The sequence below is a fragment of the Oncorhynchus clarkii genome, chromosome 3, assembly GCF_045791955.1.
Source record: "Oncorhynchus clarkii lewisi isolate Uvic-CL-2024 chromosome 3, UVic_Ocla_1.0, whole genome shotgun sequence".
NCBI classification, from domain to species: Eukaryota; Metazoa; Chordata; class Actinopteri; order Salmoniformes; family Salmonidae; genus Oncorhynchus; species Oncorhynchus clarkii.
This window is the reverse complement of record NC_092149.1, coordinates 14,398,781-14,416,874: the sequence shown is the minus strand read 5'-3', so window position 1 is coordinate 14,416,874 and position 18,094 is coordinate 14,398,781. Positions and strand designations below refer to the sequence as shown.

The following is an 18,094-nucleotide window of genomic DNA, read 5'->3' as shown; positions in this document are numbered from 1 at the left end:
TCCCCTCCATCCCTCCTCCCCTCCATCTGTACCTTCATCCCTCCATCCCGCCCATCCCTCCATCCCTCCATCCCTCCATCTGTACCTCCATCCCTCCCTTTCCATCACCTGTTCTCTCTATCTGCTGTGTCTGAGTACCTGGAATGACTTGCCCTGTCAGTCTCAGGTGGTTTACATAGGAAAACAATTGGGGAAACGGCTGCACACTGTTATATTTCCAAGCCTGTTGAAGATCCATAATGGTTGAAGTGGTGCTGTTTGAGACTAGAACAGAATCTAGAGTATGAAAAGACATTGTCCTTTTTCCTCATTCCCGCCCCTTTTGCTGCATGGTCTTCAGATCAGTATGTAGTAACTACTGTCTTCTGCTCTGAACACAGACTGCTGTCTCATACTGACAGACTGACTTTCCCTCACGCCGTCTATCTCTCTCTGTCTGCCTCTATACTCCCATTATCTACTGAACTCAGAGCCCTTCCATCCATCTGGCCTGTCTTAAACCTCCACCGTCATCCTGATCGAAGATCACTTTGTCTTTCTGCCTTCTAATGGTTGGAGATTGGGTATTGGGATTGCATAAACAGATCCCAGACCTGTGCTTAGGGCATCGTCTATTTAGAAGGCGTGAGGGATGGTAACTTGTTGGAACTTTTTAAAGGTAATAATACCCTGCCATCCTTTCTGTTTGTCACACAAGCACACAGTCAGTCAGGAGAGTGTCTAACCCAACATGACATCAGCTAATGTGTCTCTAAGTCTTCTTCATACACAGGGTGCAGTCCCTGTTTCTGCTAACAAGATTCCCCTCGTTAAGTCCATAAGGAGGTCATCACAGGGGGGGGGGGGGGGGGGGGGGGGGGGTAATAGTAAAGAGGGAGGGGTATAGAGGATGAGGGGGAAATGGGTTGAATAGTAGATCCTCGGGGAGGAAAGCTGTTATTTTCACCTGAGAGGGCAATAGTACACACAGCACAAGGAGTGGAGGAGAGCAGGAAAGGAGAGCAGGAAGAACTTTGTCTGTGGGGTTGCTCTTCTCATTGCCTTCAGTTGACCTCAAGGCTTTGTGGAACTGGACTATGGGACACGGTTAGCTACAGTATATGGCCTCTGGCTGAAGCTCTAAGGACTTTGTGGGTGTTTGAGGCTCAGGCCTACTGTGGATGTCTGGGTAAGGAAGTACTGGACTGGGCTTGTGTGTGTCTATCTGAAACGCTGCACATGCTGTCTGGGTGTAATCTCTAACTGCCTGTCTGTGTCCTTGTCCTTGCAGGTACTGAGCCCCTGAGTCATTGTCTATGAATACACTGGATGTCTGTACTGTAGTGAGTGTGTCCAAGCAAGCTAACCTCAAGGAGGAAGATGTGGGAGATGCGCACAGACACAAACATATGTCCTACAGAACACGAATGAAAAAGGACACTCTTTGATGCTTCTGAGTGTAAAGTAACACCCAGGTTACACTACAGAGAGTTCTGGACTTACTCTCCCTTTTTCTCTCTCTCTCCCTCTCTCTCTCTCTCACACACACACACACACACACACCCTAACACACACCCCCTGAGACATGGATACTATGGTGAAGCAGTCTCTGGCGGTGCCCATGAAGAAGCTGTCCAGCTGTGTGACAGGAGTGAAGGAGAGAGAGGTGTGGGCCAGGCGCAGGGCCAAGAGGTGGACAGGAGGAGTAAAGAGCAGCCCTCCACGGACGGGACAGACCTCCGTCACACGCTCCTACCAAACTGACCTGGAGAAAGAGAGGTGAGTGACCGCAAACATAACTACAACATGACCACTGTGGTCAATGTGGAGATTAGAAACAACACCATGAGGAGATTATGGATGAAAACCAGCTTGGTAACAGACAGGTTGGGGGTTGGCGGTGATGGGTTTTAGGGCAGGGATGTATTTATGTTTGTGTGTGTGTCTGTCTATGTGTTACATGTAGTTGTGTTGATTCCAGGATGCTGAGGGAAGCCCTGAATGCTCAGAAGCACGCAGAGAGAGCCGCCATGAGGGATCACTTCAGGAAGAAGTACCAGCTCTCCAAGGTTAGTGTGTTGCATTAGCAGAACAAATTATACCCCTATCTCCTAGCCCCTATCTCCTAGCCCCTATCTCCTAGCCCCTATCTCCTAGCCCCTATCTCCTAGCCCCTATCTCCTAGCCCCTATCTCCTAGCCTCTATCTCCCATCTCCTAGCCCCTATCTCCTAGCCCCTATCTCCTATCTCCTAGCTCCTATCTCCTAGCCCCTATCTCCTAGCCCCTATCTCCTAGCCCCTATCTCCTAGCCCCTATCTCCTATCTCCTAGCCCCTATCTCCTAGCCCTTAGCCCTTATCTCCTAGCCCCTATCTCCTAGCCCCTATCTCCTATCTCCTAGCCCCTAGCCACTAGCCCCTATCTCCTAGCCCCTATCTCCTATCTCCTATACCCTAGCCCCTATCTCCTAGCCCCTATCTCCTAGCCTCTAGCCCCTAGCCCCTATCTTCTAGCCCTTAAAGCAGTGCTGCTTCACCATTTATCTGTCTGGCATCCTCCCAGTTCTGATACTGACCATGTTTCTTACTTCGGGGATTTGAGACTGAAGTTAAAAATGGCAGGACTAGATTTAAACTGTATTTTTTCCTCATCACCCTACCCCTCTCTTCCCAACTCTCTTCCCAACCCCCAGAGTTCCAAGGACACCAGCCACCTGAGTGCGGCGCAAGGGAAAGTGGCACTCCCCCGTCAACTGGCTAAACTGATTGGTCCTGAGACCCCGGCCAAGGACGATGGCTACAGCCTGCTGAGCGCCTTCCAAGGCCTCAACTTCAACATGGGGATGCTTGGAGGCAAGCAGACCAAGTCGTCCACTCCAATGTCAGTCAACGGAGAGGCCTGCAAAGTCATGTGATCAAAGAGAACATACTAGATACTAGACAGAATCAACCTGCAACATGCTAAAAACATGCAATATGCCTAAATGATGAAGAATAACATTTTAACACAACGTAGTAGCAGATTGGAGGGAACACAATGGTAGACGACTTTGTCACAGTTGCTCCTCTATCCCTTTATCTCCTTATCTGTCTTTAACTCTCTCTCTCTCTCGCGCTCCCTGTCTCTCTCTCTCTCTCTCTCTCTCTCACCCCCCATCTCTCTCACTCTCTCTCACTGAGTTATCTGCTGATCAGACTGTTGACAATAGAGCCAGGCTGTGAGGATGACTCGTCAGGGGAAATGACGTCATCCCTATGTCACTGATAGTAGGACATGGCTGTCATTGTTACTATTTGCATAGAACTGGTCTGGACCATACAGGAACTAACTGGATGAAACTGGACTGTACCTGTTTCAGATCATTAGGCCCATTTGGGGCCCACACACACAGGGAAGTAACCCAAACAAGATAATAACCTTAAGTGTTGTTTTCACATTTACTTCAGTTCTTAGTTCCCAAATATTTGTCTTGTTAATCTTTGTTTTGTACATAACCTTTGACTTTTGTGGTATATATAAGTCAAACGCTGTCCTTATTATGTTGTTACAAAGAAACTGTTAATAAAGACTAGTTTGGTACTGACGTACTACAGAGATGTGTGTGTGTGACTGTAGGTGTGTGTGTGTGTGTGTGTGAGTGTGTTCCTGCGTGTCTGTGTGTGACTGTAGGTGTGTGTGAGTGTGTTCCTGCGTGTCTGTGTGTGACTATGAGTGTTTGTGACTGTGTGTGCGTGTGTTAATCCTACACCATTCTGACATTTTTGTTGTGCTATGTTTCTCTTGAACTTTGACCTTCTGAGACATAAATCATCACCTCTATCAGCTCTATGAGAGATGGAGGACAACCAGGCGAAGGAGGAGAGGAGGGAGGGATGGAGGGATGGAGCAATAATTGAGAAGAAAAAAGCACATTTGCGCTGTAGAGAGTGGAGAGTAGCGGTGAAGCTATGAGAGTCTGTGAGGGTCATCCCTACCTCAGACCATGTGGAGTGTATCTGTGAGCCCGTCCGTGTTCCAGGGGATACAGGGGATGTGTGTGTCCGTGCGACAAGCAGCGTGTGTGAGGATACAGAGGGGGATGTGTGTGTGTCCGGCGGGGACAGTGGCAGGGCTCGGTGTGGAGGGGGTAACCCCCGCCAGAGGGGGTCCTGCGGGGAGGGGTGGAGGTAGAGGGCTGAGGCGGTTTGAGGAGATCCCCCACACGGGCAGCAGTGGCTGGCTCAACCTGGTGAAGTTCTGGAGAGAAGACAGATTTAAACTATTACACAAACACATGGAGAGGACCTTCAACACCCTCGGCCCCATTTACAGGTACCTGTGTGTGTGTGCGTGTGTGTTTGTATGAACGTGTGTGTGGCAGTGTGACGCTGTGGGCCCTACCAGCTCTCACAGTCTCACATCATGTTTCTCTTAACTCTGAATGGTTAAGGTATTAACTCTGAAAGGTTAAGGTATTAACTCTGAAACGTTAAGGTATTAACTCTGAACGGTTAAGGTAGTAACTCTGAAAGGTTAAGGTATTAACTCTGAAAGGTTAAGGTATTAACTCTGAATGGTTAAGGTATTAACTCTGAACGGTTAAGGTAGTAACTCTGAAAGGTTAAGGTAGTAACTCTGAAAGGTTAAGGTAGTAACTCTGAACGGTTAAGGTAGTAACTCTGAAAGGTTAATATAGTAACTCTGAAAGGTTAAGGTAGTAACTCTGAAAGGTTAAGGTATTAACTCTGAATGGTTAAGGTATTAACTCTGAACGGTTAAGGTATTAACTCTGAAAGGTTAAGGTAGTAACCGTTGGAATCAGAGGCAGATGCTGACACCCATCCACCATCCTCATCCACAACTCTCTGACAAAACTGAAACCTACTTGAAGGTAACTGTTGCCCTTGGTGTCCAGTTTCCACGTCATCTCCCAATGTCCTCAGACATGGATGGATGTTGAATACTGACTTGTATCACTGGTGACCTGGCTGGTGTCCATCCACAGGGTCTTGTACTACGGTGTGTGTGTGTGTGTGTGTGTGTGTGTGTGTGTGTGTGTGTGTGTGTGTGTGTGTGTGTGTGTGTGTGTGTGTGTGTGTGTGTGTGTGTGTGTGTGTGTGTGTGTGTGTGTGTGTGTGTGTGTGTGTGTGTGTGTGTGTGTGTGTGTGTGTGTGTGTGTGTGTGAGTGTGTGTGTACGTGTGTGTGTGTGTGCTGTCATGTTTCATGTACTGTGTCGGGTGTGTCACCAACAGGGAGCGTCTGGGCACCCAGAGCACTGTGAATATCCTGCTGCCGTCTGACATCAGTGAGCTGTTCCGCTCTGAGGGCCTTCACCCCCGACGCATGACCCTGCAGCCATGGGCCACACACAGAGAGACACGGCAGCACAGCAAGGGAGTCTTCCTCAAGTACATACCTGTGTGTGTGTGTGTGTGTGTGTGTGTGTGTGTGTGTATATGGAGGGTAATTTGACTGTGGTCCTCTCTACCACCAGGAACGGGGCAGAGTGTATGGAGGGTGGGAATATAGTCAGTAATTTGACAGTGGTCCTCTCTACCACCAGGAACGGGACAGAGTGTATGGAGGGTGGGAATATAGTCAGTAATTTGACTGTGGTCCTCTCTACCACCAGGAACGGGACAGAGTGTATGGAGGGTGGGAATATAGTCAGTAATTTGACAGTGGTCCTCTCTACCACCAGGAACGGGACAGAGTGTATGGAGGGTGGGAATATAGTCAGTAATTTGACTGTGGTCCTCTCTACCACCAGGAACGGGGCAGAGTGTATGGAGGGTGGGAATATAGTCAGTAATTTGACAGTGGTCCTCTCTACCACCAGGAACGGGACAGAGTGTATGGAGGGTGGGAATATAGTCAGTCATTTGACTGTGGTCCTCTCTACCACCAGGAACGGGACAGAGTGTATGGAGGGTGGGAATATAGTCAGTAATTTGACTGTGGTCCTCTCTACCACCAGGAACGGGACAGAGTGGCGTGCCGACCGTCTCCTGCTCAACAGGGAGGTGATGATGGCTCCTGCCGTACGTCGCTTCCTGCCCCTCCTAGACGAAGTAGCGAGGGATTTCTGTTGTCAGCTAGCGACCCGTGTGGAGCAAGAGGGAGGAAAGGAGGAGAGGGGGCACAGTCTGACTATCGACCCCAGCCCTGACCTCTTCCGCTTCGCCCTGGAAGGTTGTCTTCTTTCACATTTTCATTTTTCCTAAAATTCCTCATTTGATGTGTGTTGGTGTGGATGTGTGTTAGTGTGGATGTGTGTTAGTGTGGATGTGTTGGTGTGGATGTGTTGGTGTGGATGTGTTGGTGTGGATGTGTTGGTGTGGATGTGATGGTGTGGATGTGTTGGTGTGGATGTGTTGGTGTGGATGTGTTGGTGTGGATGTGTTGGTGTGGATGTGTCTTGGTGTGGATGTGTTGGTGTGGATGTGTTGGTGTGGATGTGTCTTGGTGTGGATGTGTTGGTGTGGATGTGTTGGTGTGGATGTGTTGGTGTGGATGTGTTGGTGTGGATGTGTTGGTGTGGATGTGTTGGTGTGGATGTGTTAGTGTGGATGTGTTGGTGTGGATGTGTTGGTGTGTGTGGGCATGTGTTGGTGTGGATGTGTTAGTGTGAATGTGTTGGTGTGGAAGTGTTGGTGTTGGTGGGGATGTGTTGGTGTGGATGTGTTGGTGTGGATGTGTGTTGGTGTGGATGTGTTGGTGTGGATGTGTTGGTGTGGATGTGTATTGGTGTGGATGTGTTGGTGGGGATGTGTGTTGGTGTGGATGTGTTGGTGCGGATGTGGATTGGTGTGGATGTGTTGGTGGGGATGTGTGTTGGTGTGGATGTGTTGGTGTGGATGTGTTGGTGTGGATGTGTTGGTGTGGATGTGTTGGTGGGGATGTGTTGGTGGGGATGTGTCTTGGTGTGGCTGTGTGTTGGTGTGGATGTGGATTGGTGTGGATGTGTTGGTGGGGATGTGTGTTGGTGTGGATGTGTTGGTGTGGATGTGTTGGTGGGGATGTGTTGGTGGGGATGTGTCTTGGTGTGGCTGTGTTGGTAGGAATGTGTTGGTGGGGATGTGTGTTAGTGTAGATGTGTTGGTGTGGATGTGTTGGTGTGGATGTGTATTGGTATGGATGTGTTGGTGTGGATGTGCATTGGTGTGGATGTGTGTTGGTGTGGATGTGTGTTGGTGTGGATGTGTTGGTGTGGATGTGTTGGTGGGGATGTGTGTTGGTGTGGATGTGTTGGTGTGGATGTGTTGGTGGGGATGTGTATTGGTATGGATGTGTTGGTGTGGATGTGCATTGGTGTGGATGTGTGTTGGTGTGGATGTGTGTTGGTGTGGATGTGTTGGTGTGGATGTGTTGGTGGGTATGTGTTGGTGTGGATGTGCATTGGTGTGGATGTGTGTTGGTGTGGATGTGCATTGGTGTGGATGTGTGTTGGTGTGGATGTGTTGGTGGGGATGTGTTGGTGTGGATATGTTGGTGTGGATGTGTGTTGGTGTGGATGTGTGTTGGTGGGGATGTGTGTTGGTGGGTATGTGTGTTAGTGTGGATGTTTTGGTGTGGGTGTGTTGGTGGGGATGTGTGTTGGTGTGGATGTGTTGGTGTGAATGTGTTGGTATGGATGTGTTGGTGGGGATGTGTTGGTGTGGATGTGTTGGTGTGGATGTGTATTAGTGTGGATGTGTTGGTGTGGATGTGTTGGTGTGGATGTGTTAGTGTGGATGTGTTGGTGGGGATGTGTGTTGGTGTGGATGTGTTGGTGGAGATGTGTTGGTGTGGATGTGTTGGTGTGGATGTATTGGTGGGGATGTGTTGGTGTAGATGTGTTGTTGGGGATGTGTTGGTGTGGATGTGTTGGTGTGGATGTGTTGGTATGGATGTGTTGGTGGGGATGTGTTGGTGGGGATATCTTGGTTTGGATGTGTTGGTGTGGATGTTTTGGTGTGGATGTGTTGGTGTGAATGTGTTGGTGTGGATGTGTTGGTGTGGATGTGTTGGTGTGGATGTGCATTGGTGTGGATGTGTATTGGTGTGGATGTGTTGGTGTGGATGTGTTGGTGTGGATGTGTTGGTGGGGAAATGTGTTGGTGGGGATGTGTGTTGGTGGGGATGTGTATTGGTGTGGATGTGTGTTGGTGTGGATGTGTTGGTGTGGATGTGTTGGTGTGGATGTGTTGGTGTGGATGTGTTGGTGTGGATGTGTTGGTGTGGATGTGCTGGTGTGGATGTGCTGGTGTGGATGTGTTGGTGGGGATGTGTTGGTGTGGATGTGTTGGTGTGGATGTGTTGGTGTTGGTGGGGATGTGTTGGTGTGGATGTGTTGGTGAGGATGTATCGGTGTGGATGTGTTGGCGTGGATGTGTCGGTGTGGATGTGTATTGGTGTGGATGTGTTGGTGTGGATGTGCATTGGTGTGGATGTGTATTGGTGTGGATGTGTTGGTGTGGATGTGTTGGTGTGGATGTGTTGGTGGGGAAATGTGTTGGTGGGGATGTGTTGGTGGGGATATCTTGGTTTGGATGTGTGGGTGTGTATGTTTTGGTGTGGATGTGTTGGTGTGGATGTGTTGGTGTGGATGTGTATTGGTGTGGATGTGTTGGTGTGGATGTGCATTGGTGTGGATGTGTATTGGTGTGGATGTGTTGGTGTGGATGTGTTGGTGGGGAAATGTGTTGGTGGGGATGTGTGTTGGTGTGGATGTGTTGGTGTGGATGTGTATTGGTGTGGATGTGTGTTGGTGTGGATGTGTTGGTGTGGATGTGTTGGTGTGGATGTGTTGGTGTGGATGTGCTGGTGTGGATGTGCTGGTGTGGATGTGTTGGTGGGGATGTGTTGGTGTGTATGTGTTGGTGTGGATGTGTTTGTGTGGATGTGTTGGTGTTGGTGGGGATGTGTTGGTGTGGATGTGTTGGTGGGGATGTATTGGTGTGGATGTGTTGGCGTGGATGAATCTCTCTCTCTCTCTCTCTTAGTCTCTCTCTCTCTTAGTCTCTCTCTCTCCCTTCAGCATCCTTTCTCAATAGCAAGGCTATGCTCACTGTCTGTACATTTGTTATGTACATTTGTTATGTCTTGATTGTACACACCTGGTTCCCATTACGTTATTATTACAGTGCCTTGCGAAAGTATTCGGCCCCCTTGAACTTGTATCAACTGCTACCTTTTGCCACATTTCAGGCTTCAAACATAAAGATATAAAACTGTATTTTTTTGTGAAGAATCAACAACAAGTGGGACACAATCATGAAGTGGAACGACATTTATTGGATATTTCAAACTTTTTTAACAAATCAAAAACTGAAAAATTGGGCGTGCAAAATTATTCAGCCCCTTTACTTTCAGTGCAGCAAACTCTCTCCAGAAGTTCAGTGAGGATCTCTGAATGATCCAATGTTGACCTAAATGACTAATGATGATAAATACAATCCACCTGTGTGTAATCAAGTCTCCATATAAATGCACCTGCACTGTGATAGTCTCAGAGGTCTGTTAAAAGCGCAGAGAGCATCATGAAGAACAAGGAACACACCAGGCAGGTCCGAGATACTGTTGTGAAGAAGTTTAAAGCCGGATTTGGATACAAAAAGATTTCCCAAGCTTTAAACATCCCAAGGAGCACTGTGCAAGCGATAATATTGAAATGGAAGGAGTATCAGACCACTGCAAATCTACCAAGACCTGGCCGTCCCTCTAAACTTTCAGCTCATACAAGGAGAAGACTGATCAGAGATGCAGCCAAGAGGCCCATGATCACTCTGGATGAACTGCAGAGATCTACAGCTGAGGTGGGAGACTCTGTCCATAGGACAACAATCAGTCGTATATTGCACAAATCTGGCCTTCATGGAAGAGTGGCAAGAAGAAAGCCATTTCTTAAAGATATCCATAAAAAGTGTAGTTTAAAGTTTGCCACAAGCCACCTGGGAGACACACCAAACATGTGGAAGAAGGTGCTCTGGTCAGATGAAACCAAAATTGAACTTTTTGGCAACAATGCAAAACGTTATGTTTGGCGTAAAAGCAACACAGCTGAACACACCATCCCCACTGTCAAACATGGTGGTGGCAGCATCATGGTTTGGGCCTGCTTTTCTTCAGCAGGGACAGGGAAGATGGTTAAAATTGATGGGAAGATGGATGGAGCCAAATACAGGACCGTTCTGGAAGAAAACCTGATGGAGTCTGCAAAAGACCTGAGACTGGGACGGAGATTTGTCTTCCAACAAGACAATGATCCAAAACATAAAGCAAAATCTACAATGGAATGGTTCAAAAATAAACATATCCAGGTGTTAGAATGGCCAAGTCAAAGTCCAGACCTGAATCCAATAGAAAATCTGTGGAAAGAACTGAAAACTGCTGTTCACAAATGCTCTCCATCCAACCTCACTGAGCTCGAGCTGTTTTGCAAGGAGGAATGGGAAAAAAATTCAGTCTCTCGATGTGCAAAACTGATAGAGACATACCCCAAGCGACTTACAGCTGTAATCGCAGCAAAAGGTGGCGCTACAAAGTATTAACTTAAGGGGGCTGAATAATTTTGCACGCCCAATTTTTCAGTTTTTGATTTGTTAAAAAAGTTTGAAATATCCAATAAATGTCGTTCCACTTCATGATTGTGTCCCACTTGTTGTTGATTCTTCACAAAAAAATACAGTTTTATATCTTTATGTTTGAAGCCTGAAATGTGGCAAAAGGTCGCAAAGTTCAAGGGGGCCGAATACTTTCGCAAGGCACTGTATTTCCCTATTTAACCCCCTGGTTCTCATTATGTTTTGTGCGTGATTGTTCCTTGTCTAGTGTTATCAGTCTTCTGTGTTATGGTGGGTTGTCCCTGCGTGGAATTTATGGTTGAATATTTTCAGAGTAAAGTACGTTATTTTTACTCAGTTCTGTGTCCTGCACCTGACTCCGTACTCACCTCGGCATACTGATACATGACAATTTCTCTGTAGGTGATGGCTTTGTTAAGGAAGATTTTGGAATCGCTTCCTTTTAGGTGGTTGTAGAATTTAACGGCTCTTTTCTGGATTATGATAATTAGAGGGTATCGGCCTAATTCTGCTCTATTTGGTGTTTTACATTGTACACAGAGGACATTTTTGCCGAATTCTGCATGCAGTCTCAATTTGGTGTTTGCCCCATTTTGTGAATTCTTGGTTGGTGAACGGACCCCAGACCTCACAACCATGAAGGGCAATGCTTCATGTAACCGATTTAAGTATTTTTAGCCAGATCATAATTGGTATGTCAAATTTTATCTTCCTTTTGATGGCATAGAATGCCCTTCTTGCCTTGTCTCTCAAATCGTTCACAGCTTTGTGGAAGTTATCTGTGGCACTGATGTTAAGGCCGAGGTATGTATAGTTTTTGTGTGCTCTAGGGCAACGTTGTCCTGGCAACTGGTCCTTTTTTGGAATACCATTATTTTTGCCTTACTGAGATTTACGGTCAGGGCCCCAATCTGTGCAGAAGTTCTAGGTGCTGCTGTAGGCCCTCCTTGCTTAATTAAAACATTTTTTTTAATTAATTTAATTTATTTCACCTTTATTTAACCAGGTAGGCCCAGTTGTGAACAAGTTCTCATTTACAACTGCGACCAGGCCAAGATAAAGCAAAGCAGTGCGACCAAAACAACAACACAGAGTTACACATAAACAAACGTACAGTCAATAACACAAAATAAAATAAAAATAGAAACATCTATGTACAGTGTGTGCAAATGTAGAAGAATAGGGAGGTAGGAAATAAATAGGTCCTAGAGGCAAAAATAATTACAATTTAGTATTAACACTGGAGTGATAGACGTACAGATGATGATGTGCATCATTCTGGTTGTGGACAGAAGCACCAGATCGATCATCAGCAAACGGTAGACATTTGACTTCAGATTCTAGTAGGGTGAGGCCAGGTGCTGCAGACTGTTCTAGTGTCCTCGCCAATTCATTTATATATGATTAAGAGGGTGGGGCTTAAGCTGCATCGCTGTCTCACCCCACAGCCCCATGGAAAGAAATGGATGTCTTTTTGCCCATTTTACCCGCACCCTTGTTTGCATACATGGATTTTATAATGTTGCATGTTCTTCCCCCAACACCACTTTCCATTAATTTGTATAGCAGACCCTCATGCCAAATTGAGTCAAAAGCTTTTTTGATATCAACAAAGCATGAGAAGACTTTGCCTTTGTTTTGGTTTGTTTGTCAATTAGGGTGTGCAGGGTGAATATGTGGTCTGTTGTACAGTAATTTGGTAGAAAGCCCATCTGACATTTGCTCAGTACATTGTTTTCACTGAGGAAATGTACGAGTCTGCTGTTAATGATAATGTAGAGGATTTTCCCAAGATTGCTGTTGACACACATACCCCGGTAGATATTGGAGTCAAATGTCTCTCTCTCTCTCTCTCTCTCTCTCTCTCTCTCTCTCTCTCAGTCTTTCTCTTTCACTCTCTCTCTCTCACTTCAAAATAGATTTTCCTTCAAAATACTTTAGACATCAATGATCTCTCATCAACATTCTCTTGCCCGTATTCCGTTAGGGCACATCCTATGAAATGAGAAAATAGTAGAAGTAAATGTTTAAATATAGCCTGTTAGAGATTATCTGGAAGGCCTCCGAATTTTCTCACCAGGCTCTTTGAGAGCAGCTTTGATGTGCCTGTCTGAATGTGACACATTAGTGTGTGTGTGTGTGTGTGTGTGTGAATGCATGTATTTGTGTGGGGATAATTCTTTTAGATTGGCTCACTCCACACACAGCCTTAGGGAGAGTTTACAGCGCTATTGCGGTTTGACCCCAAAAAACATTATGTGTTCTTAGACAGCATCCCATAATTCCATGACAGTTAGACAGGGTCAGATGCTTAGCTACATCAGAGAGGGAATAGATAGATGGAAAATCTATCCCTGAGACTGACGTGGCTCTAATGTAGAACTAATATGTCTGGTGGATGGATGTCACATGATGGATGTTCTGCCTGCCTGCCTGCCTGCCTGCCTGCCTGCCTGCCTGCCTGCCTGCCTGCCTGCCTGCCTGCCTGCCTGCCTGCCTGCCTGCCTGCCTGCCTGCCTGCCTGCCTGCCTGCCTGCCTGCCTGCCTGCCTGCCTGCCTGCCTGCCTGCCTGCCTGCCTGCCTGCCTGCCTGCCTGCCTGCCTGCCTGCCTGCCTGCCTGCCTGCCTGCCTGCCTGCCTGCCTGCCTGCCTGCCTGCCTGATCAAATTTTATTTGTCACATACACATGGTTAGCAGATGTTAATGCGAGTGTAGCGAATTGCTTGTGCTTCTAGTTCCGACAATGCAGTAATAACAAGTAATCTAACTAACAATTCCAAAACTACTATCTTGTACACAGTGTAAGGGGATAAAGAATATGTACATAAGGATATATGAATGAGTGATGGTACAGAGCAGCATAGGCAAGATACAGTAGATGGTATCGAGTACAGTATGTACAAATGAGATGAGTATGTAAACAAAGTGGCATAGTATAAAGTGGCTAGTGATACATGTATTACATAAGGATACCGTCGATGATATAGAGTACAGTATATACGTATGCATATGAGATGAATAATGTAGGGTAAGTAACAGTTATATAAGGTAGCATTGTTTAAAGTGGCTAGTGATATATTTACATAATTTCCCATCAATTCCCATTATTAAAGTGGCTGGAGTTGAGTCAGTGTCAGTGTGTTGGCAGCAGCCACTCAGTGTTAGTGGTGGCTGTTTAACAGTCTGATGGCCTTGAGATAGAAGCTGTTTTTCAGTCTCTCGGTCCCAGCTTTGATGCACCTGTACTGACCTCGCCTTCTGGATGATAGCGGGGTGAGCAGGCAGTGGCTCGGGTGGTTGATGTCCTTGATGATCTTTATGGCCTTCCTGTGACATCGGGTGGTGTAGGTGTCCTGGAGGGCAGGTAGTTTGCCCCCGGTGATGCGTTGTGCAGACCTCACTACCCTCTGGAGAGCCTTACGGTTGAGGGCGGTGCAGTTGCCATACCAGGCGGTGATACAGCCCGCCAGGATGCTCTCGATTGTGCATCTATAGAAGTTTGTGAGTGCTTTTGGTGACAAGCCGAATTTCTTCAGCCTCCTGAGGTTGAAGAGGCTCTGTCTGTCTGTCTGTCTGTCTGTCTGTCTGTCTGTCTGTCTGTCTGTCTGTCTGTCTGTCTGTCTGTCTGTCTGTCTGTCTGTCTGTCTCTTTCTTTCTTTCTTTCTTTCTTTCTTTCTTTCTTTCTTTCTTTCTTTCTTTCTTTCTTTCTTTCTTTCTTTCTTTCTTTCTTTCTTTCTTTCTTTCTTTCTTTCTTTCTTTCTTTCTTTCTTTCTTTCTTTTAGGTGATCCAAGGTATTTGAATATCGTCCAGGCTAGAAATGGAAGATACAGTAGAGTCGACCACTGATAAGAACATCAGATAAACTGTATGGACGGGGGTTTCTGAAGTTAATATCTATCTTCGCTTTCTTTCTTCTCTACCTTTCTCCATTCTACTTCATCTCAAAATCCTCTTTCTCACTTTTTCTCTCGTTCTCTTTCTCCAGCCAGTTGTCATGTCCTGTATGGAGAGCGTATCGGTCTCTTCTCCACCTCTCCCTCCCAGGAGTCTCAGAAGTTTATTTTTGCAGTTGAGAGAATGTTGGCCACCACCCCTCCTCTCCTCTACCTGCCCCCCCGTCTGCTGTGGCGCCTAGGCGCCCCCCTCTGGACACAACACGCCACTGCATGGGACCACATCTTCAGCCACGGTGAGACACATAGAAGACAATCATCCCCAAAAGGAATAAAACAATGATAAACTAATGATAGTAATGACAACACTTCTCCCCTCATTCACTACCATTTGTTTTCCTCCTGCGCTCTCCTTCTCTTCTCTCAACCCTTCTCCTCTGCTCTCAACCCTTCTCCTTCTCTGCTCTCAACCCCTCTCCTTCTCTCCTCTCAACCCTTCTCCTTCTCTGCTCTCAACCCCTCTCATTCTCTCCTCTCAACCCTTCTCCTTCTCTGCTCTCAACCCCTCTCCTTATCTCCTCTCAACCACTCTCCTTCTCTGCTCTCAACCCTACTCTTTCTCTTCTCTCAACCCCTCTCCTTCTCTTCTCTCAACCCCTCTCCTTCTCTGCTCTCAACCCCTCTCATTCTCTCCTCTCAACCCTTCTCCTCTTCTCTCAACCCTTCTCCTTCTCTGCTCTCAACCCCTCTCCTTCTCTTCTCTCAACCCCTCTCCTTCTCTTCCCTCAACCCCTCTCCTTCTCTGCTCTCAACCCCTCTCCTTCTCTTCCCTCAACCCCTCTCCTTCTCTGCTCTCAACCCCTCTCATTCTCTCCTCTCAACCCTTCTCCTCTTCTCTCAACCCTTCTCCTTCTCTGCTCTCAACCCCTCTCCTTCTCTTCTCTCAACCCCTCTCCTTCTCTTCCCTCAACCCCTCTCATTCTCTCCTCTCAACCCCTCTCCTTCTCTTCCCTCAACCCCTCTCATTCTCTTCTCTCAACCCCTCTCCTTCTCTTCTCTCAACCCCTCTCCTTCTCTGCTCTCAACCCCTCTCATTCTCTGCTCTCAACCCCTCTCCTTCTCTTCTCTCAACCCTTCTCCTTCTCTGCTCTCAACCCCTCTCATTCTCTCCTCTCCATCCTTCTCCTTCTCTTCTCTCAACCCCTCTCCTTCTCTTCTCTCAACCCCTCTCCTTCTCTGCTCTCAACCCTACTCTTTCTCTTCTCTCAACCCCTCTCCTTCTCTTCTCTCAACCCCTCTCCTTCTCTGCTCTCAACCCCTCTCATTCTCTCCTCTCAACCCTTCTCCTTCTCTGCTCTCAACCCCTCTCATTCTCTTCTCTTAACCCCTCTCCTTCTCTGCTCTCAACCCTCTCTTTCTCTTCTATTCTCTCAAACCCTCTCCTTCTCTTCTCTCAACCCCTCTCCTCTTCTCTCAACCCCTCTCCTTCTCTTCTCTCAACCCCTCTCCTTCTCTGCTCTCAACCCTCTCTTTCTCTTCTCTTCTCTCAACCCCTCTCTTTCTCTTCTCTTCTCTCAACCCCTCTCTTTCTCTTCTCTTCTCTCAACCCCTCTCTTTCTCTTCTCTTCTCTCAACCCCTCTCCTTCTCTTATCTTCTCTCAAACACCTCCCTTCTCTTCTCTTCTCTCAAACCCTTTCCTTCTCTGCTCTCAACCCCTCTCCCACCTTGACCTGACTCAACTCCCTCATTCTCTCTCCTCACTGCTGTCCCCCTCACCTTCCCCGTTTCACTGTCCTGTTCCCCTTTCCTACCCCCAGCCGAGAAAAGGATCCAGAGAGGAGTTCAGCGTCTGCGCTCCACCCAGGCAGCGGGAGGTGGTAGTGGGGGTGCAGAGGGAGAGTTCACAGGGATCCTGGGTCAGTTGATGGATAAAGGACAGTTGTCTCTGGAGCTCATTAGAGCCAACATCACTGAACTCATGGCCGGGGGAGTGGACACGGTGAGTGCATGTGTGGTATGTGTGTGTGTCTAAAGCTCAGTCTGCTCAGTGTGTGTGTTTGATGTGTGTACAGAATGTGTCTTACCCCACTTATATCTTGTTATGTGAAATTAGTATGTGTGTATCCTCAGACGGCAGTGCCCCTGCAATTTGCCCTGTACGAGTTGGGTCGTAACCCGGCAGTGCAGGAACAGGTCAGAGGTCAGGTGCGGGTAGCGTGGGCAAGAGCCGGCGGTGACGCCCACAAGGCCCTGCAGGGGGCGCCACTACTGAAGGGACTCGTCAAGGAGACCCTCAGGTACAGAGAATGTCTGCATTCATTTTAGAGATGTAAATCTTTCAGTTTGATAGTTATTTGTAATCTGTAAATGTCTGTGTGTGCTGTGTGGTAAAGGTTATATCCAGTGGGAATTACTGTCCAGAGATATCCAGTCAGAGACATCATCATCCAGAACTACCACATACCTGCTGGGGTGAGATCAGTCTCTGACACACAAACGCACACGCACATGCACTCACTAATCCTCACTTGAACATGATGCATATATCAGTGAAATTAATCCTCTCTCATTTCTCCTCCATCTCTCTCTCTTTCCCTCTCTCATTCTTTACCTCTCCCTCTCTCCCTCTCACGCTCTTTCCCCCTGCCCTCTTTCTCTTTTCTCTTTATCTCCCTCTCTCTCTCTTCCTCTCTCGCTCTCTCTCTCCCTCCCCCTGTCTTTCTCTTCCTCTCATTCCCCTTTCTCCCTCCTCCTCTTTCCCTCCCCCTCGCTCTCTCAGACATGTGTCCAGGCGTGTCTGTATCCTCTGGGAAGAAGTCGTGACGTGTTTCAGGATCCAGAGCGTTTTGACCCTGGTCGCTGGGGGACTCAGGAGTCTGGAGAGGGGCCTGGGGGTGGTGGAGGGTTCCGCTCCCTGGCGTTTGGATTCGGGGCCAGGCAGTGTGTTGGCAGGAGGATCGCTGAGAACGAAATGCAGCTGCTACTGATGCACGTGAGTGAAGGAGGGATGGAGGTTTGACAGAGAGGGAGATGGGAAAGCAAAGTGAAAAGGAAGAGAGGGATGTCAAAAAGGAGAGAATGATGTGAGAAGGAAAGACATGATGAGAGTGAAGAAGTGAAGTCTGGAGAAGATTAGTTGAATCTATGCTAATTAGTCCCCCTTTCTCCTTCGTCTCCCCCCTTCCTACCCCTCATTTTCTCTCCCTCTCTCTCCCTCTCTGTAGATCCTGTTGAGTTTCCGTCTCAGTGTGTCGTCTTCAGAGGAGCTCAGCACTAAATACACCCTAATCCTCCAGCCTGAAACCCCACCACGCATCACCTTCAGCACACTCTGACACACACCCACACTCACCCCCCCCCCCCTCCCAACACACACACATACACACATACACCAATCGTTTAACCAACCAAACAAATCAATCATTTTAGCAATCCATTATACCAGGTAATCTCAATGAACTCACCAACAGCCTTACCATATAGTCCACATGAAAACATCAAATAATAATAAAGTCCTATTTCAGGTCAATGAAAAGGCCAGTGTTTTCTTGTTCATTTCTTTTTCAGATGTTGATTAAGGTTTGTTACAGCGGGATAGATATTCTTAGACATGAAGAAGATGAACTAATTTCACTCTCCCGAATCCAAACAGATTTCTCCCATCAAAAGCCGCAA

At 47.4% G+C, this 18,094-nt stretch overlaps 1 protein-coding gene across 1 annotated transcript; it reads left to right on the top strand.

The window, feature by feature from the left end:
* Window positions 1–934: 934 nt before the first annotated feature.
* Window positions 935–17,889, top strand: LOC139405974 (cytochrome P450 11B, mitochondrial-like). The gene is made up of 13 exons (XM_071148435.1): window positions 935–1,168; window positions 1,271–1,758; window positions 1,961–2,048; window positions 2,673–2,885; window positions 3,999–4,291; window positions 5,213–5,368; window positions 5,938–6,152; window positions 14,511–14,714; window positions 16,237–16,418; window positions 16,550–16,716; window positions 16,813–16,891; window positions 17,199–17,411; window positions 17,644–17,889. Exons 2-13 carry the CDS (start codon window positions 1,565–1,567, stop codon window positions 17,752–17,754), a joined length of 2,115 nt encoding a protein of 704 aa, XP_071004536.1. The 5' UTR covers window positions 935–1,168; window positions 1,271–1,564; the 3' UTR covers window positions 17,755–17,889.
* Window positions 17,890–18,094: the final 205 nt, after the last annotated feature.

Coding starts and splice junctions, on each gene's coding strand:
- LOC139405974 (XM_071148435.1), top strand. CDS start 1,565: ATGGATACTATGGTGAAGCAGTCTCTGGCGGTGCCCATGAAGAAGCTG. Junction 2,886..3,998: donor TCAACGGAGAGGCCTGCAAA/GTCATGTGATCA, acceptor TCCGTGTTCCAG/GGGATACAGGGGATGTGTGT. Junction 5,369..5,937: donor AGCAAGGGAGTCTTCCTCAA/GTACATACCTGT, acceptor CTCTACCACCAG/GAACGGGACAGAGTGGCGTG.